Source organism: Cheilinus undulatus, linkage group 21 (assembly GCF_018320785.1).
Source record: "Cheilinus undulatus linkage group 21, ASM1832078v1, whole genome shotgun sequence".
NCBI lineage: Eukaryota > Metazoa > Chordata > Actinopteri > Labriformes > Labridae > Cheilinus > Cheilinus undulatus.
This window is the reverse complement of record NC_054885.1, coordinates 27,671,583-27,692,046: the sequence shown is the minus strand read 5'-3', so window position 1 is coordinate 27,692,046 and position 20,464 is coordinate 27,671,583. Positions and strand designations below refer to the sequence as shown.

Sequence of the window (20,464 nt, the reverse complement as noted above, 5' to 3'; positions counted from 1 at the left end):
CTCCACCGTGTTCTTCTCTGTCGGGGTTGTGTTGGTTTCTCTGCTGTCTCTATGTGAGCGAGTCTCACTCCTTGTTCTCTATCTTCTCTCCACGTTGCAGCCGAAGACCCCCTGGTGCTCCTTCCCACCGGCCCACCATTATCCGCCCTGCTGAGCCCTCCCTGCTAGACTAGACCTGTGGCCAAGCCCATTTAATTATGTGTGTTTTTGTGTGTGGGTGTGTGTTTCTGCACACTTAAGGCCGGAGGTGGGGGCTCGAGGGGAGGGGAGCCAACTTAGAGTGGTGCATATTGTGCATTGTCCAGCATATTAATATGTCTCTTCAAGCGATGTAACAAGCTGCTAATACCGTCTTTATCAGTGCACATGAACAAGAAGAAGCCCTTAACCACTTGAATATTATGTTTGATTGCTGTGGAAATTCTTCAGTAAACATAAATGCAGGTGTTTTCTGAGATATGTTACACATCCATTAATAGATGATGTATCAAGCTCAGCACCCTTTTTTCATTTAATCAAAAGTTATATTTCTCTGGACAAGCTTTCAGACAGAACCCCAATCAATAACTTATTAACAGTTACAGGCTTTCTTTCCTCTCCCCTCCCCATACCTTTTACTTGGCTCAGAAGCCCTAGTCTACTTCCCTGTGTGTAATATGCACATTTAACTTGTTAATGTTTTACTTGTTAACTGATTTCAGAAACAAAAGCTTATTACCACTGTTGTTATTTTGGTGATGTCAATAACAGTTTTCCCCTTTGTGTTATTTTATTTGAGTGGCTGCGTCCTTTTAAATGAACATCAAAAAAGTAGCTTTAAAAAACAAATGGCTAATTACAGAAAGAAAATAAAGCAGAAAGGGAAGGTTGTATAAGACTGAGAGAGTAGCTTAACCTCCCTTTAAATTATTCCTCCAAAACTGGACGAATCCTAACATTTTTACCGTTACATTTCAAGCACTTCTCACCACGTGTCCTTCGAACCAGCCGGTCATTCAGGGATGTTGTAGCCCATTACTAAAACACTATGCACAGAAACCTGGGAGAGGGAGAGACTGAAGGCTGTCTGCACTTTTTTGGAAGCTTTCTCTCCACTAATTTTGAGTTGATAAAGCCTTGAATTATAATCCCTTTAGTCTCAGTTGGACTCCACGGGTTTCCCTCAGCTTTCAGGTAGACTTCATCACTGTTAAATCCCAGATTAGAGCAGAGAGAGGGGATAAAACTCAGTGAAGTGGTGGGGTGTGTAGATGATCTGTGGTTTAGGGTATAAAGATGGTATTAAGCTTTTAGGAGTCGGCACATCTCGATCTTGGCTTAGTTGTCAAGACTTATATTATTGCTATCAGTTCTGTTTCCATGCATTAAAGTAACACTGTATATAGCTGGCCTATTCTGGGGAGTTAGCACTTGTATCTCATTTTAATTGAGGGTTGATGACACAAATATGATCAAGATTAAAGCCCAACATTTTTAAGTGCGTAGTTGTTCCATTAAAAAAGCACTAACACTGTCATTGCATTGTAGGGCAAAAGAGATCAGCCATCTCCTGTTGAATTATTTATAATCTGGGCATTTGTCACTTCTTTTGATGTTTTTGGTTACAGTTGTGTCAGCTTTTTACAACTAAGCTCCCCAGCTTCTCTTGGACTGTTATTTGAGGGTTTTGCTACAGGGATTAGCTGTCTAAGTGTTTTATGTTGGGAGGGCACTTGGGGATGGACTCTGTCCACACAGCTGTGATTTTTTTGATAACTATTTTGATTGCTCATTGAGGGTATTTGACCAATTAAAGAATACGTTTTTAAGCAGAGTGATGTCGGGCAACTAGGATGTTTTCTGTTTTTTGGTTTGATCAGTAGCGGTGGTGAGCAGGTGGTGGGAATTATGGTGTTTGAAGGCACACCCTGTCTAGAGAGGCAGTCTGGACTTTTCCTCTCACTTCAGAGGATACAAGCGTAATCAGCCAATGTGACAAGATAAGAAACTTAAAAACAATCCCAAACTGCCCAAATCCAGACTGTAGAGACAGTGTGTGCTTTTTCTTCCCTTGTATTTCTCTGCAGGTTTGGCTTTCAGTGACAGTGCCAGAAAAAGCTAAATAAACACATGAAAATCTTTCCCTTCACATTAGATCTTCCTCAAAGACCTGGTAAACAAAAGTATTTCACTGAGGAAAACTTCTTATTGGCCAAAGTATGTTTAAAAAAAAAAAAAAAAAAGAAATCCCTTGTGCCTGTCATGTCAGCCTGCCCCGGAGAAGCCTTGACTGTAAATACCCTGTAATACATTAGGTTGTGGCATCACTGCCTCCCTTCCTAATGGATGTACCCTGTCTCCTTCCTCTTTCCCTCCCCTGCCTGAATTTGGAAGAAGGGGTTGGAAACAAACCTGCAAAAATCTCTTTTCTTTTTGTTTGCAAACCCTTGTCAAGTGCCTCTGTAGCAATTAATGATTTGAATAAACAACATGAACTGATTTAGTATGGCGAGCAAATAAAGAGGTGTTGTGTACAATAAAGGGACTGGCTCTGGTGGTTGGTGTCTTCTTGTGTCCTGTGTGATCCTCTCTCTATGCTCTCTCTATTTCAGATAAATAGCCCCCCCCCCAGTTTGCCTCCCCTCACTTTCCTCCGTCTCTTCATCTAAACCGATACAGGCCGCTATAAGCCTGAAAATGTTCCTATGGCAACCTTCTACTGGCAGACTATCTGCTCCAGGGAGGCATTACTGTAACAGCAGCCTTTACATGTGGTGAAAAAGGATGTTATGATGCTAAAGTTATAGAAAAACAATTTTTGCAATTTAAATTTTGCCTTTTGGTCCCGATTATAAAGTGGACATGCATTTACACTGCTATAGAACGGTTCTGATGTTTCATCTTCCAGAGTTTAATCAAAATAGACTGAGCACCTTCTTTGACACCAATCAGAATAACATGCTTAAAATTTAGGAAAGCAGGGATATTTTAATGCTGCAGGGTGATAAACATGACAGCTTCCATAGACTTTATTATGACTCCTTCAGAATAATAATAAATCACTTCAGTGCTAAATAAGCAAAGTTCTTCAGCAGTGCAAACTTGTAAAGAGTCACATTATAAAATGGAATTCTACTCGAGCTGCTGCATAAATTACTCCAGGTTGTGTCTAATTTTATCTTCTAATGAGGATAAAGGATGATCTCTCTTAGCCAAGCACGACTGCCTTGTTACAAATGACCTTGCTGTTCCTGTGACTGGATCCTGTAGTGCTATTGCCTGTCAAAGAGCATGCCATACGTTGAAGAGATTAATGTTGGTTGATTCTTCCTGAACAGGCGCCCGGCTCCCCGTCGAAACCAGTGGTGACCTTGATGAGCCTGAGGTGAACATGAAATGACTACAGTCCATGGCAGCAGCAGGACTGCAGGGGAGCTACATGTCTTACTTTCAGTTCACTCAAAGAGAAAAAGCTGCAGAACTGTCTATAAACCTACAATGGCCATTTTTAGTTTTAGAAACAGACTGTAAGTAGTTTTCACCATTCTGACAATGTCGAAATAGACCTTAACACTAAAATATTTTTATTTTATAAAGCTTAGTTGTTATTTTGTAAAAAACACATTAAACACAAACGTCTGATGCATAAATGTCCTGTTCGTACCTCCCAGAAAGCTTTTAATCAGTAACACAAAAATACAGGCAAGCTCTTGGGGGGGAAATTACAGAACACATTTCTATCATGGAGACAGATGATCATGTTTTCATGCAATAATGCTTTTCAATACCAAAATAATGATGCCAAGTATTCCTGGGAAGTTTAAGCATAATGTCAGATTAATACAGTGGCAGTGTGGAGAGTAAGTTTGCCACCACCAGCTTTATGTATGTTTTACAAAAGTGCAATTTCATTAGGCAAATGACTGGACAGCATCTGATACACAGGAAATGGATTTACAGCCAAAGCTTACTGTAATCCCCAGCTGTATGACTTGACTTTTGTGCCTTCTTTAACTCCAGATAGATGGAGGCGTTGATCAGGGAGATAGCTGTTAGGAACATGTGAATATATGCTTTATATAATATAAATAAAGACTTGTTAAAATACAGTTTAGGAAAACCATTGTTACAGTGCATTCTCAGGCGGTGGGGGTTTTGAAATTTGGTACAAGGTTTTTTGTTGGCTTTGACAGAATATTGCTTAAAGTTATAAATGTAGATGTGAAATGTAGTATCTGAACTTTAATAAATAACATTCCAGTGAGAACAGCTTTGGTTTTCAATCTTCTATAATGACATTTTCCAAAAATCAGTGTTGAAAATAAAATATGCTCATGTATATCTTAAAGAGCATTTGAGTTTGTGTGTATACTACAGTACAGGTCTTAGTTTGTGGTTCCAGTGAGACTATGATCACCTGTGAACACCTGCATCTAAAAAATGTGGGACACTCAGAAAAACATTATTCAATGTAAAACTGCGAAGACTTTTAAAATCCCACCATTGGTATGTGGTTTAGCAAGACAATTTGAGAAACCACATACTGCGCCCATCAAAAAAGGATGGCTTGAACCTTGAACAGTCCAGGTGATGAACAGGCCTGCCTGCACTCGAGACCTTTCACCAATAAGAAACAAACAAGAATGGGACAACTTTCCTCTTCAAAAACTCCAGCAACAGCTCTCCTCCTCGATTACAGACTGTTGTTGAAAGAAGAGGGGATGCTACACAATGGCAGAGAAGGTCCTGTTCCTCCTTTTTTGAGATGCCACCAAACTAAAAATGAAACAGTGAAGTTTCTCAGCTTCATCTGATTTGCTTTTTATGTTTCATTGTGAATAAAATATTGGTTTATGAGATTTGAAAATCACTTTTTATTTACATTTTGCACAGTTCCCCAATTTTTGGGGAATTAGGGTTATATTTCAAAGCAAGTGTTTGATTAAAATAAAATGTTCCCCCATGCATTACAAGTCTTTTGTTCAAGAGTGAACTACTCATTTAAATTTAGCTGCACATGTCAGTAGGAAGTCTTGAGTCATTGCATTACAATGAAGCCGATTTGTTTGTACTATGTTCTCACACGCTTGTTCTCATTAAAGAGGCTTCGCAGGGTGTAGATTTGGGTGACAGCCACAGCCAGCATGACCAGGAGGTTGATGCAGGACCAGAAGGACACCCGCCAAAGGTTGTCCTCCAGAAGGTAGCGGTCCCGGGCCTCAAAGGCCCGCAGCGCATTCTGGACATGGCGGCTCCTCTCCAGACGCTGGTACATGGAGTCCAGGGTTTGCTGGAAGAGGAAGCAAAAGGAGGAGATGAAAGTCACAGCATGGATACTATGGACACATTAAAAAACACACAAGGTGATTAAATTGTCTGAGCAGGGTTCATGGTTTTCTTTCACCCTCTCACCCTTATGTAGTCCAGTCTGAAGTCCAACTCGCTCTCTGGTAAAGGCAAGAATTCCCACTCATCCTGATCTCCACCTGTGGTGTTCTGATTATTAACAGTCACCCTAAAGAATAACATCTTCTCTGACACCTTACTGTAGCTGTTGTCAAAGCATAGCCTGTAGTCTCCATCCTCTGTGGGGTGCACCCTGCATGACAACAAATAGGTGTCAGTGTTTAAAAGCATTATAACATTATAAATGTTACATGTACTCACTCTAATGGCACAACAAAATACCCAGTACTAGAGGGAGAGGACTTGTGAAAATAATGTATAATATGTTTTGTATTGGAGCTAACAGAAATACAAAGCACAGGGACAGAGCACACATAACAAGAGTCAGGGTGACTAACATGTGAATGGCATCAGATTTTCTGAAGTCAGAGACCAGCCGACCTCCGCTGGGTGAGATGAGGCTAAAGCCAACATCCAGACCTGATCCAGCTATCACCTACAAGAGAAAAAGAAGAACAAAGAATAGTGATGCTTCACACATTGTCATTGTTCTCTGCACACTCACACCAGGCATTGATCATATGAGTATACATGCAACCATAGAATTAAAATTAAAACCCTCATGGCAGAATGAACAGCAACAAGACAGCTCTCATAGCATGCCTCAGGGACTCTTACTGGACAGATGTGTTCAAGAGTCTTGATAAAGAGTCTGAATTTATGTCCTTTTTTAAATAGTGCCAAGCTACCTGCAAGGTGCAGTCAGTCATTCTTTTAAAATGCACACATTTCTATGCCTGAAAATGAATGCATTATCTTAAGTTGTTGCTGTGAAAAGCTGAGGCGATGCTTGTTACAAGGAGGTGGGGGTCTGAGTTTTTGCCTTGAGCCTAAAAGACTCCAGAGTTGCCACTTGTGATAAGCTTTTGAAAATTATGGTAGAGCTATGCTTCACTCCTTAGATCATCATGAATCAACTGCTCCAGAAATGACACCCCAGTCTTTCTGCCATGCTCTTCTATTATCCAAAACATCCAGAGAGCACAGCGGTGTGTGACAGTGCGGCAGCTTAGTCTGTGATGGCTGCAGCTGCAAGGTGGTGTGGTTGTGGTATGATAACACCACACTGCACTGTCATGCATTACAAAGGTCAGATCCATAAAAGTGCTCAGTCAGTGAAATATAATAAGCTTATTTAAGCTTGACATGTTTGCAGGAGTTGAAATATGGCAAATTTGTACTTTGTACTTTGAATCACTGCATGTTATATATTCTTCTTATATATTAATGCATATTTGTTCCAGTTTAAGATGCATGTTAAAAACTTGCATACAGTATACAGGTTCATCTTGGTATACCAAGTACTACATGGTTAATTTTTCTATGATTTACAACAATAAGTTAAATTTCTATAGATTCTAGATTCATCTTATACAAAGTGAAACATTTCAAGACTTCATTTGTTTAATTTTTGATGATAACACTTTGCAGCTCACAAAAATCTAAGATCCACTATCTCAAAATATTAGAATAATTTAAAGTCCAATTTGCAAAAGTTTCCTGGGTCTTCATTCTTTCATTTTGGTTCAGTACACACAACCACAACCATGAGGAAGACTACTGATTTGACAAGACAGTCACTGACACTCTAAGGGGGGTAAGCCACGGAAGGTCATCGCTGACAGGGCAGGCTGTTCTCAGAGGCTGTATCAAAAAAAAAATTCTGCAAAGAACAAGATGACAGCGGGGATGAGTGCAGCCTTCAGAGGATTGTCAAACAAAGCAGATTCAAGAACTTGAAGGTGTGTCAAGCTATTTTGGGGTTCTGATTTTAAAATCACTTATCTGTGCAACATTTTTAAACCTTTTCCATTACTGTTTCTGCCCATTTTTGCCACATTTTACCCATTTTTGCCTTTTAACCTATTTTAACTACTTTAGCCATCCATTATTGGCACTTTTTTTTGCCATTTTTAAAATTATTTTTTGCCCATTTTTGCCTCTGTAACCCATGATGCCATTTTAAATCAAATTGTGTCACTTTTTCCCCCCAGATTTTTGAAACCTTTAACCCACAGGTGTCAAACTTAAGGCCCAGGGGCCAAATCTGGCCTGTGAAACAGTTAAATCCAGCCTGCAAGATGATCTCACATTTCTGTTATAACTGGCCCATCACTATGAGGTCTGCAGATTTCCTCAAGTACAAAAATGTAAACTGACCTTGATGATTTAAGATATCCTTGTTAATTCACAAAATCTGAAAAAGTAAGGAGTAAAAATATTTAGATAAGAAGTCAAAAATGTTGGGAAAAAAATATTTGCAACTTAATTTCATATTTTCAATTTAGCATCTCACAATTAAACTTAGGATTTTGACTTTTAATTTTATACTTTAAGCATTTCAACTCATAATTTTGACTTCTTATATAATATTTTGAGCTTTAAGATTCATAATTCTAATTTTTAAGTGATATTAACCAGTTATTTTGTACCTCATATTTTCAACTCCAAACTTTGATGTCATAATCCCATAGTTTGACCTTTTAGACTTACAATTTAAATTTTGAATGATATTTTGACTTTTAATTTCATGATTACGAATTTTATTTCATATTTTGATCTTTTCAATTCATGATTTTGACTTCTTTCTAATATATTTGCCATTAAAAAAAACCCATTATTTTTAACTAATAAATTTACTTTTCTCATATTGTGAGCCTTTAAACTTATCTTTTGAATTTTTTTAAATGTCAAAATCGTTTATCATCAGTGCTACGTTTAGGGGTTCCCCCCCCCCCCATATTTTATTACCGGTGAAGCAAGGTTGACAGTTTCTGGTTAAAAAGGTGACCCTGTTTGGCCCTCAGGTAAGACCTGAATACAGAATCCAGCCCCTGCTGTGGTTGAGTTTGACACCCCTGCTTTAACCCATTTTTGCCTTTTTTAACCAGCTTTTGCAACTTTTTGCCCAGTTTGCCACTTTTAACAGGGTTTCATTTGGTTACTTTTTAACACTTTTTTTTAATACTTTAGCCATGTTTCCTCCCATTTCCCCTGCTGTTTGCCTCTGCAACCCATTGTTGCCACTTTTAACCCACTTTTGCAATATTTAGCCTATTTTTAATTACTTTAATGTTTTTTTGTCATTTTTAACACTTTTGAACTGCTTTTGCCCATTTTCCCAGGCATTTTTTTTACCGTTTTTGCTTCTATTTTTTTCTTCTAACCCATTTCTTCCCACTTTTTACCCAGTTTTACCACTCTGTAACTGCTTTCACCACCAAGTTGGCCACCTTCAACACTTTAATTTTAATCACTTTTCACAATTACGTCCCCCTTTTTCTGCAATTATTTATTATCTTTCCCTCCAAGTTCTTTCAGTTCAGTTCTACTTTATTCTCTGTCATCCCTATGTTTGTGCCTATCATGGCTTAGCTTTCCAACTGTGCTCAGCCCACACTGTAGACATTACCAGAAATGAAGATTTCTTTTTTAAGAAAAGGAGCACTGAAAATGACATATTATACTGTAGCATAAATATTTGTTCCAAGAGTGGTTATTATTTGGGTTGAATATAGAATATGGATATTAAAGATTAACTTTATAATGTAACATTACATTTTTTGCCCTCCATAGACCCCCAGTTTGGTTTGGCCCCTTCATCCCCCCTTATGGCCTTGAGGACAAGTGTCTGTAACAACAGCAGCAGTGTTTTCTTATCTCTCTGCATTCAAGACCAAAGTCCAAACACCTGGTCACTTGTTTTTCAGTGCAACATTATTCTAAAGTTTCAGTTAAGTTAGCTGGATCTTAAAATACAACACCAAAAACATTTCATGGTCACCATAGTGGACATAAGCTTAAAAGATAAAGTAAAGAAAACTATATCTACCTGATATTCAACCTCCATGCTGCCGCTGTGCTCTGTAGGTTGGAAAAAACATTCTGTGCTACCAGCAGGTAATAGAAATGTAAACTCCAGTTCTTTGTTTGGCCCCAAACCCAACGTCAATCCAACAGTCAGAGTTAAACATGCCAGCAAACAGAGTTCTACCGGCACAGTCATCTCCCTCAGCTCAAAGTGCAAACTCCACTTTTACCGAAGTTTCACATGAACAATATAGCAGTGCTGCAGTAACGCTCTCTGTTATAATCCACAAGTCATTAACAAGTTCATTTATAAGAGCTGAATGAGAGGATCTTCTATCTGAGTCGAACAGGAGAGCTCTGGAGTGGACTGAGGCCACATGCAAATCTGAAGAGAGGTTACAAGGTGCAATATACTCACAAGGGGTTGGCTCTACTGAGGTGAGCCTGAGAAAAAACCTCTAGTATTACAGCTGTAGCAGCTAAAAAAAATATTTTTATGTAGTCCTAGCTCATAGTTTTGCTTTTGTTCTGATTTTAAAGATCTATTTCTTTATTAACATAATTTTCTTTCAGCACTGTGAATTTCCCCTTATAAAAATTGTAGCGGCATGACCTTTTCTTGTCAGTAGAGGGAGCTAAAGGTGAAAGCATTCAGGATGCAGCTCATACCCTTGGATGTCACGGACGAGATGAGAAGCATTTAAAATGGGTAAGTAGATAAGAGCATAGAAAAAACGCTCGTGTATGTTAAATAGAATGCTGAGCTGGTATCAGTAAATACAAGTAATATTTGATAGGCCCACGTCTATTTATTTAAACGAAGCTCGCCGTGAATTTATGTTAGAAACAATCAAGTAACTCTGAGATGTGTGGGAAGTTAATGAATGCTAAAAAGATCATTGGTCAGGCTAATGGCTGATGACTCGTAATAGCTTTACAGTATGCCACAAAATCAGAGAAGTATGTGAACATTTTTACGTTGTCATAAGCCACACTGTTCCTCGTTTCTTTTTTTCTTTTTCCCCCTTTCAAGAAGGGGATGTTTAGGGGTTTTGTTGAGGTGAATGACTAGTCTTAGAAGAAGAGGAAGAAAAAAGATGTAAAGGATTAGAAACATATTTGAGGTTGATAGTAGAGGAAATAATAATAATAAAAAAAATACTGTTGCTTGCTTGTTTCCAGTGTTTAACTTTATGTTACCAGTCTCATTTCTGGCTGAATGTGCTAGATCATATTTCTGCTGATTTAATTGAATCATGTAGTATCAGTATCTGTGAGAATCACACACTGAAGTTTCATTATGAGACAATGTCATGATGACATTTAGAACCATAAATATGTAAGCATATCACACACAGTTGCTGTTTTTCTTTCAAAGCATACTCTTTATTTAGGCTCCCTGGCGAACTATAGACCTATGTCTAATCCACCCATTACAACAAACCTTGAGAAAGAAGTAGCTAATTAGTTATTTGATTTTCTCCATGGAAACAATTAATTTATATATTTTTAGAAAACATTTAGAGTCCAGCATAGCACTGAGACTTCACTGGTTAGAGTGGAGTGGACTTCTCTCTGTGTTTATCCTGCTCGATCGACCATCAAATCCTATTACAGAGGCTAGAAAGATTAATTGGCATTACAGGAACCACCTTCAGTAGGTTTCAGTCAAATGCATCAGTTTGAACACAGTTTGTTTAAGTTAATGATAAGTTTTCAATGCACAGCAAAGTTAGACATGGAGTTCCACAAGATTCTCTGCTTGGACCGATTCTTTTCACCTTTTATAAGATATGAATATGAAATACAGCTGTCAAAGATTAAAAACTTTGATTGTAGCTAATTAAGCTGATTTTATTTGAAATAAAATAAAGAACCCTGGGTAGATTTAAGACTATGGCATGAAATTAACCATAGAAGACTGAAAAGGAATTAAGGAGACAGTTAAAAGGTGAAGGTGCAGATGCCTGTTAACATGTCTGTTGAGCTCTTTGAAGTGAAATGAAACATTAAGGAGCAGTAACTTGTTTGACATCTTTTTTGGGAGATGCTGCAATGGCTTAACCAATGTGTGTTGAAAGGAACAATTAATCGTGCAGTTAATTGTGGTTAAATAGAATTAATGCTCTCATTGTGGATCTTAGGTATTCATGATTACTGTGATTAATATTGACAGCAAGGAAACTGCATACATTTTCATTGCTGTGCAACTGAATATCAATGAAGCCAGCTGACACCAATGTCAATTTAAACCTTCATGGCGTTAAAACCTGAATGACCAGAAAATGTTCTTCTACTTAACTCAGACAGGACTAAAGTTACTGTTTTCTAATGATGTTTCTGTTCTGGAGTTCTGTTGGATTAAAAATATCTTTCAACTCCCATGAAACACATTAAAGCAGAGCCTTTTGTCATCTGGATTGTAAAGAGTGATGTGTGAGAGTGTAACAACTACTGATCTCGCAAAGCTGGCCAAGGTCCTTGCACTGATATGTCGGAACAGGATCTGTGAACCACTGCTCCGACGCCATCTAAGAGGTCAACAGCAGACTTCATCCTGGCACCTCGGGTCCTCAATGAGTGCTTTCAGGAATTCATAGAGGGTTGCTTGCTTCCATATTTACTTCCAGAAGACGTTTGACTCAGTGACATGAGGATTATGGAGCGTGTACTCATCCAGCTGATGTCTGCCCTGTGTTCTGGTACAGAGTTCTGTGAAGTGTGGCAGCTCCACGTCTGACTTCTTCCTAGTTGATTTGGGGGTGAGGCTTAGCCCCTACGCTCTTCTGTACCTGCATGGACTGGATAATGGGGCGGGTAATAAGGGCAGCGACCAGTGGAGTGTCATTATGTCCAAATCACTGAGCTAGACTTTGCTGATGAAGCTGTGATCCTTGCGTACACTGTAGATGTCCTTGTGGGGGCTCTTAACTTGATGAGTAAGGAGGCAGAATTGTCAGGAATGCATGTCTCCCTGTTCAAAACAAAGATCCAGGTATTTGGCCTTGGATGCTGCCATCAAATCTTTGTCACTGAATGGTGAGAATGTGGAAGTTGTAGAGCAGTTTATCTACCTTGGCAGTGCAACCCATAGATCTGAGATCAACCGCAGACTTGGACTCAATGGGTTTTCTGAGCAAGACAGAGCATGTGGATGAAAGTCAGAATTTTTTCCTCCTTGGTCCTTCCCATCCTACTATACTGTTTTGAGGCCTAGACATTGACTGATGGCCAGAGGTGGCAGCTGGACTCCTTTGCGACAGCTTCTCTTTGGGCATTTCTGGGGATCATCGAAAAGACCGTGTGTCTAATGTTGATGTGCTCAGGAGAGTGGGGATAGGAAGGGCCAGCTATTTGATACGGGAGAGGCAGCTTTTAGAGGCATCTGGCATGCTTTCTTGGGCCTGATCCAGCTCATCACATACTGGGTGCCCAGGACCCAGTGCGTTGATCCAGATCTCGGGGATGGCAGCATGCATGGTGGAGGGGTCAGCTGCGAGTATACAGGGTGAGATGGGGCATGGGCCTGGCACAGGCCTGGAGGATGGCTATCAGGAGGCTGGAGCAATACAGGACCAAGGTTGGCTTGGCAAAGTTCAAAGCCAGCATATGTTGACGTGACACAGCGCTGATGCGCTGGTCTTCCGTGGTCAGAGAGGAGCTTTAAGGAAAGAAAGTTCTGCTGTTTATCCTCCAGTATTCTGAAACTTTTGCCCTCAACACATAGAAGCCTTGAGTCTACACTACCAACATGTTAGCGTGCGTTTCAGTGTAGGTGTGTGCGTGAGCGTCGCAGCTGACGCTGCTGCGTGAAAGACGCACAAATGGTCAAAGAGAAGGGACAATAGGAGAAAGAGTGACAGCGGGACAGGAGATCGAGATGGAAAAACTAAAAACTGAAGATTGTGCATGAGTCTCAAATCACGGGTCCTAATCAAGCACAAGAAGAGCGGTCCAGTTCGGGGGAAACAGCAGTGGTCCAACAGCAACATCCAAACTAACAGCTAACGCCAGACAATATGGACAAGCCCGCCACCATGATCGGAAAACCATGCCGTAACAGACCGGGAGTAGAGCTTTCTGTGTTGCTCTCAGTGCTAACTGTGATGAAGAAATGTGTTGGTCTGGCTAAGGCCGAGCTAACGTTCGGCTATCAGCTGTAAATACAAGCACAACAAGTAACCCTTTCCCCCTTTGACTATCACATACTCATGCTGAAGCGGGTTGGCAGAAGAGCAAAAACACCCTTTCTGTTACATAAAGCTTTTAGTGTTGCTGTCTTCGCTGGTTTTAATAAAGAAATGTCCAGTTTTGACAAAGTGCTGCTGTGACTTAGTCAGAGCTAATCGCCACACGAGCAGCCGTTGTCCACATGCATTCACACAAGCAGTCACCTTTTCCCCCTCAACTATCACATAGTCATGCCAAAGCAGGTCAGCAGAAGAATGAAAACATCTTTCCTAACATGAAAAGCTTATAGGGTTGTTTACTTTGTCATACAGAAATGTAGCCTAGTTCTGGTTAAACAGAGGCCATTCTAAAGCTACAAGCTACAAGTAAACCCCACCCACAGCGCAACTCTATATGTATGGCTGTAGTTAACACAATGGAGGCAGCCATCACTGCCAGCATTCAGTACAAACAAACGCAACTCTGTATTGTAAGGCTTATAAATTAGCATCACTCACTCAGTCAGTTACTTACTTACTTACTTACTTACTTACTCAGACACAGACATTGTGATAATAATAATAATACATTTTATTTGTAACGCACTTTATATTTAAAGAAAATCTCAAAGTGCTACAGGGTTAAAAACAAGATAAAAACAGATAAGAGCACATAGCAAATAGACAATGATAAAACAACAGCAAGGTGAGTGAGTTCAGCTAAAAGCTTTGATTAAGCCATGTGTAGGTCTGACCCAAGCCAAAAAGTGGACTAATTCATGGTGGAAAACAAAGTAAGTGAAGAAATACCTTATTTTTTGGTGTTCTGCCTTTTTTTGATATTAATATATTCTGTTTTCTAAAGAAAATGTTGGAAAACATACTCTTTTGTAAAGTAACGCTTATCTTCATGAAAAGAATGACATTGTATTTGTAGGATATATTTGATTAGTGTTTATATGTTTTGTTTTTTAATATTCCTATTCAAGAACCACTGATCATCAGCTAGTTTACTCTGGCCTGAAAATTGTATTTTGTATGGCTAATGTCCAACTAAAAACTAATAAAACTAATATCAAGAAAGGTTTAACAATAACATATTTAGTTATGTTTCTTCAGCAACTCAGGTTTATTTCCCTCAACAAATCACTGGTAGAGGTTGATAACAAAGTGTGAAGTGGTTGAGATCGGGATCTTAAGCACCATTCTGGTCAGTATTGATGCTGTCAGCATGTGTCAAGCCACAGAAAGTGTATGTAAGGGAGGAAGTGTGAACGAAGACATTTCAACATTGCTAAAACAGTAATGTGGGAGGGTGTGAGAGGGCTTAGAAACGTGCATTGTGCTTGATCTTCCATGGGTTGACTGTCACCTTCAATCTTGAGGTTTGTTGGTCAATTAAGTTGAAAAGTGGAAAGTGGAAAGTTCCCACAATGTGCAGTAACAGTTGGGAGTTTGCAGTGACTGCACACAGAGGCCTCTCTGAATGCTTCATAATGTGCTCTGATGAAACAAATCAAGATTTCTGCATCTGAGTCTGCTCTCCGTGTGACATCTAGCGAGCTTTTACCAGCTGACCCAACCACAAGTAAGCCCACCCATTTTGCTACTTTGTCTTGCGTTTCTGTCGCTGCTGTCTCTGTCGGTTTCACAGTCTCCTGCAAGCAACAACCTCTGCCAACTTGTGAATATTCTTAAACTGCTTTTTTTTATTTTATTTTATTTTGTCTCTAGAGAGAAAGCATTGGAGGTATGCCAGAGTGTGGATATCCATCTGTGTACGTGGTGGACACCCATGCCACCGGACCTCCAGTGCCGCCCAGGCTAAGCCAGAAACGACGGCAGGCTGGGGCACAGACCCTGTTGTTCATGCTAGTGAGCCTGGCATTGGCTGGCATAGTCATCGAAGCTTGCTTAATCTTCCGCTTCCACAGACACGAATCTGTAAGTATCAAACCACTGAATACACTTTCACAATTATGTCCATTGAATTCATATCAGCTCTGACTCATAGTTCCATCTCTTTTTTTAAAGTTTCCTTTAAATCTCAGTTTCCTTGTTTCGCATTTGAAGTACACTCGGCTTTGTTTGTCTCTGCTAACCCAAAAACTCCTGTCAATTTAACCTTTAGATTACCTTTGAATAGCTGTGCATAGTGCAGTAACATCTCAATTTTATTTTAAAACACAAGTATTTACTTATTAGTATAAGTCTGGTGGTTGTTTGCAATCAACTAAAAAAATTAATACTGTTCAAGATAACATGTAAAATATTATGAAAATGTAATGGTTTTTGACTTTGCAATGTAAGCGATATGAAATAATGAAATAATGCACAACCAAACAATTCACCAAATAACTACTACAAACAATAATAGGGCTATCGTAAGACTAAAATCTTCAATTGTTTTAAACTCATAATATCTGTAGTTAATTGTGAGGATCTCCCTTTTGTGTAACGTTTTGAAATACTATTTTGCATTAACTTCTTTTTTGTAACATTTGGTATTAAACTGAAGGTAATTGACATCCTGTGTGGTTACAGACCAGCTCATATCTCAATTTCTTATGATTTTAATATTTCCATGAATCTTTGCTATTGGTTACCCTCTACAATCATCAGTGGATTTTTACCAATTTTAAAGCATAAAAAAATGTCCAAAAAATACTTTTTTAGTATTTAGTGTTGAAAAATGTACAGCGTATTTTTAATTTCTTGAAAAGTGGTGAATTTGGAGATATGAGGTTTTGGCCCAACGCCAGCGTTTTATTTCAAGGAAAATTATGAACTTTGGGTAACTCGAAGATTATCACAGGATTTTAATTCACAGAAACATTTTTGAAACTTTTGGCTAAACCGTGTCAGCGTCTTCCTGCAGTCACAATAATGTAAAATAAGTTCACAACTGCTCCTTAATGCCTCATTTCACTTTAAAAAAAATTGCAGACAGCTCAGTAGACAAGTCAAAACTCATCTGCTCCTTTTACTATCAACCATTTAACTTTTTTACTGTATCGTTATTTCCTTTAAGGTCCATAAGTTTTTTTTCCGCGGTTATGCTAATGTTTTCTTCGTTATGCCATCAATCTATAAGAATAGGTCTGTGGACAAACAGGAGGTCAATTACTCTTAGTTTGAGACAGTAAAAATCCAAAAAGACAAAAAAAAGGTTGACGCAAAATAGTTGAATTTGAAAATTTGAAACAGGGGATTAATCGTGCCTAACAACATCACTTCTGAGATTAATCGCAACAAATATTTAATCTTTTGACAGCCCCTGAAATAAGACATTTAGGATTAGTGATGTACTTATTTTTCATTATTGTGGCTGCAGGAAAACGTTGCAGTGGTTTAACCAAAGTTTTCTGTATAAAATAAACGCCTGTCTTATTGGCCTTGGTTAATTAAGGTTAATGGATTAATAATGGCGGTCCTAACTAAAACATAACCATGAGAAATATGGCTTACACATCATTGTTCTTTGTGTAGTTTTTTATACATATCTACCCTCTGGAAACTGCCTGTTTTGCCTTCTTATGGAAATCAGTGAAAATCCTAGAACATCATCTGATCATGTGATTGATTGTTTTTCCTCCTCAAAATGCTGATGATAGAAGAATTTTACTATTAAGGGGAAGAACATGTGTAAATATGGAGAAGTGCACAGTAGTCCAGCCCATTTACGGAGAAATCCATTGACGTCCCAAGTAGGGGAATGGGGTGGGGGCAGCAGGGGTTCTTGATGTTCTGTGATGGTGTACGACCATTGCTTTTATTCTCTGTGACTCAATTTCCTGTTCTTGTAGGTGCTTTTAAGGCCAGAGTCACAAGGCTAGATGGGGGGAGGAAGGACAGGGCATTTTTGGTTAGACGTTGTTGAGCAGACTTTACCATAAAGGGATGGTGCTGAAAAGGAAGTGGTCTATTTCCTGCTGCTTAAGTTCCAGGTACCTTCTGAACATGCCCTACTTTGTTTTGCAGAAACATAACCGCAAACAAAGAAGACCTTAATGCAGAAATTGTTAAGACCAGCATGGAACAGTCACTTTTGCAGTTTATGTTCACACCTCTGTTCGATAAGCAGCGCGGTTGTTAGTGATGACTTGGTTGAACATTTGCAACTAAACCATTTTGCTTTATTCTGCAGGCTCCCTCAGGATCATCCTCTATGGTCATTTCCGGTAAGTCGTCGCATTTTTGGCTGATTAAAAAAATGCTTGTTCAAAAATCCACATCATACTCATGATATCTGGTCCTTCTGGCACAGATGGCACAATCACAAAGACTCATGATGTTAGTCCTTCCAAACCAGTTGCACATCTGACAGGTGGGTACTTTCCTTGAATTCCCAGAGTTTCTGATCATTGATTAAAATGTTTATTTTTTCCTTAATTTCCAGGATGTTTTTATAGCTTTAGCTATAAGATAATTTCCTGAATTGTGTAAAGGTCTTTTGTTGTACCTGAGCAAATATACAAGGTATGGCTGTTATGAGACTGCGCTTATGAGGATAATACCATGTGGTTGACAGTCAGACCCAATGTTATATATTAAAGGTTGTGTACTCAGACACAACTCCTGTAATTTTCCAATAAGTGATGTCTTTAGTTCACTGCTAGCTACTTTTGGAGGTGCACGTTTGCATACAAGGCATGGGAAAAGGATTTGCTGAAAAGTTGAGTAATGCATTAACTAGACATTTCTGGTAATATTGAACGAAACAGGGGCCAAATGGTTTCCTGTATCAACCAAGGTGTATGGGGAACACTACATATCACGTGTTTGTGTGTTTCAATGGATGAACGTTCTGGGCGCCCAGGAACATCAAAAACATCTAAAAACATTCAGCAAATTGAACAAATCGTTCAAAATGATTGACGAGTCAGTAAAAGAATGATAGTTGAAATGGTCTCCCTTGATAAAGAGCCAATTCAGCAAAATTTGCATAAAAATTTAAACAGAACAAAAGTGTGTGCCAAAATTGTCCCAAAACACATGCACTTCAATCAGTAGCTAGCAATGATTTAAAGATGCCACTTACTGGAAACTTACAGCAGTTATGCGTGAATACCCAACCTTTAACATATAACACTCAGTGTGGCTGTGAACCATGTCGTTTTATCCTCATAAGCACAGTGTCATTATTTAACAGCCATACCTCTTATGGGAAGTGACTTTATTTCAAATTTGAAAACTTCACATTTTTCCTTTTTCTTTTCAGATGGACAGGATGTAGTTCATAAAGGTCAGATCATGGCATGGAGCATGAATGCAGACCCTATCCTGTTTCAGATGGACTACAAAGACAGAAGTCTCATCATTCAGAAGGAGGGTTTTTACCATGTCTATTCCAAGGTTTCCTTTTTCAACTTCAAACCATTTCACCATGCTATTCATGTGAAAACTAAGCGCTACAAAGGCAAAAGCATCCCCATCCTGGTGTCAAGGGCAAATTCAGAGCTCCACGACAAGAGAGAGGGTCAGGATTCAGATCAGAGATCAAACAGTTACCTTGGTGGAGTGTTCCACTTTTACCAAGATGATGCCATTTTTGTGAAAGTGAGCAATTCCTCCCAAATTGTGAGATTCAGATACTATGAGAACATATTTGGTGCATTTATGCTCTAAACATCACACTGATATTTCATTTCAAATCATGTGAGAACACACAGGTGGATGAAGCATCTCACAGATTAATGATGTCTCTGTAATAAATAGATCAGTGACAGGAAGGTGAAGCAGATGTGAAACATGTTTATAGTTTGAGTTTATGAAGGACTGGTTTGTGGCTTTTCTTTAACTGTCTGTTGGGGTATTTTTAATCAGGTTTGATGGAGTGACAGAATTTCACTTTGCACTCTCACATCAGGGATTCTTATTTACTTTCTTGTATACTTGTTGAATTTCACTCCTTTGAATATTACAAAAAATTGCTTTTATTACGCTGTTCTACCTTTCTTATCCTTATATTGTAGAGCATAAATGTAGATATAAGAATTAAAACCAATCTGTGAGTGTATACTTTCCTTTTTATTATTAATATAATACATAATCTTTATATTTATTTATCCTTTAGTGGTAGAATATGTGATATAGCTGCTTATTTATGTATATAATGTATTAAAGCAATTAAATAAACTGATATAGATTTTAAACTCTTGTCTGCTGCTTCTCTCTGGCCTTTCTCAGACTGTCACATAGCTAAACTGAGCTCCTGTGTGCACTTCCTGCTGAGTCAGATGAGAACTTGCAGGAGTTTTTGCAGAGGGGTCTCAGTAGCAACAAGGTCGCCCACGCAATCCAACCGCATGACATACAGTAGTCATAACTGTGTTTAAATATCACACCATAGGGATAAAAATACCTTTGCTTTATGTTAAAGTGTCAAGTCAGATCAAACCTCTGCACCACTGGGATTAACTTTACCTCCTTCATGTGACCCTAAACAAGAAAAGCATATGGATGTAGGGATGGATATTTCAATTCAGTCAGTCTGTAGCAAAGATCCTTCAAACCTCTCAGGCTCTTGAGTTTCCAAAAGCTTCATTTTGTACTAAGACATCCAGTTTATAGACCAAAATGGAGAACATAGGAAATTTAGAATTTCAAGTGATTCCATGAAATGAATAGCTTTGTTACAAAATGGTCAATAATGTACATGGGGTAAATATAACTTTGTAATTGTATTTTATCATGTTCCCTAGACCTAACATGATCACAGCATGTCTCCTTTGGATTAAGCTAAGATGACCACAGTCAGCTCAGCATACTGTAGATAAGATCAACATCTGTTCTAAGGTTAGGCAACAGACTATGCAAAATTTTCAAGGTGACAAGTATGTATACTCATCGGCCACTTTATTAGGTACATTTGTTTGATTATTTGTTAACACTAATAGCAAATCATTCAATCTCATGGCAGCAACTCAATGCATTTAAAGGTGACATATTTTACCCTTTAAAGACAAGTTTATGTTGTTCTCAGAGGTCCCCAAAACATGCCTGTGAAGTTTGTTGGTAAAAAAAAAAAACCCTGTATT

General features: G+C 38.7%; 3 protein-coding genes across 5 annotated transcripts in view; 2 read left to right on the top strand and 1 right to left on the bottom strand.

The window, feature by feature from the left end:
• Positions 1-2,536, top strand: part of dnm2a (dynamin 2a) — a 45,269-nt gene extending 42,733 nt beyond the window's left edge. For both annotated transcript variants that reach the window (XM_041778159.1, XM_041778157.1), the window contains one exon: positions 101-2,536. In XM_041778159.1, coding sequence (XP_041634093.1) covers positions 101-173 — 73 coding nt within the window. In that variant the 3' untranslated portion in view covers positions 174-2,536. The remainder of the gene's footprint in view (positions 1-100) is intronic.
• A 451-nt stretch (positions 2,537-2,987) lies between these two features.
• Positions 2,988-9,644, bottom strand: LOC121503531 (transmembrane emp24 domain-containing protein 1-like). Its single transcript, XM_041777991.1, has 4 exons — positions 9,278-9,644; positions 5,784-5,881; positions 5,392-5,578; positions 2,988-5,269 (listed from the first exon to the last, which is right to left on the bottom strand). Exons 1-4 carry the CDS (start codon positions 9,449-9,451, stop codon positions 5,051-5,053), a joined length of 678 nt encoding a protein of 225 aa, XP_041633925.1. The 5' UTR covers positions 9,452-9,644; the 3' UTR covers positions 2,988-5,050.
• A 294-nt stretch (positions 9,645-9,938) lies between these two features.
• tnfsf14 (TNF superfamily member 14) lies at positions 9,939-19,579 on the top strand. 2 transcript variants are annotated; one of them, XM_041777913.1, is made up of 5 exons: positions 9,939-9,964; positions 15,159-15,368; positions 17,572-17,605; positions 17,692-17,751; positions 18,646-19,579. In XM_041777913.1, the coding sequence occupies exons 2-5, from the start codon at positions 15,177-15,179 to the stop codon at positions 19,050-19,052; spliced, it is 693 nt and encodes a 230-aa protein (XP_041633847.1). In that variant the 5' UTR covers positions 9,939-9,964; positions 15,159-15,176; the 3' UTR covers positions 19,053-19,579. The 2 variants fall into 2 exon arrangements, with proteins under 2 accessions (XP_041633847.1, XP_041633846.1); XM_041777912.1 differs by lacking the exon at positions 9,939-9,964 and adding an exon at positions 14,810-15,012.
• The last annotated feature ends 885 nt before the right edge of the window (positions 19,580-20,464 follow it).

Excerpts from the sequence above, each read along its gene's own strand:
- tnfsf14 (XM_041777913.1), top strand. The coding sequence starts at position 15,177 with ATGCCAGAGTGTGGATATCCATCTGTGTACGTGGTGGACACCCATGCC. Across the intron at positions 15,369-17,571 it reads GCTTCCACAGACACGAATCT|GCTCCCTCAGGATCATCCTC; the intron begins GTAAGTATCAAA and ends TTTATTCTGCAG. Across the intron at positions 17,752-18,645 it reads ACCAGTTGCACATCTGACAG|ATGGACAGGATGTAGTTCAT; the intron begins GTGGGTACTTTC and ends TTTTCTTTTCAG.
- LOC121503531 (XM_041777991.1), bottom strand. The coding sequence starts at position 9,451 with ATGACTGTGCCGGTAGAACTCTGTTTGCTGGCATGTTTAACTCTGACT. Across the intron at positions 5,882-9,277 it reads GCATGGAGGTTGAATATCAG|GTGATAGCTGGATCAGGTCT; the intron begins GTAGATATAGTT and ends TTTCTCTTGTAG. Across the intron at positions 5,270-5,391 it reads TCAGACTGGACTACATAAGG|CAAACCCTGGACTCCATGTA; the intron begins GTGAGAGGGTGA and ends TTCCTCTTCCAG.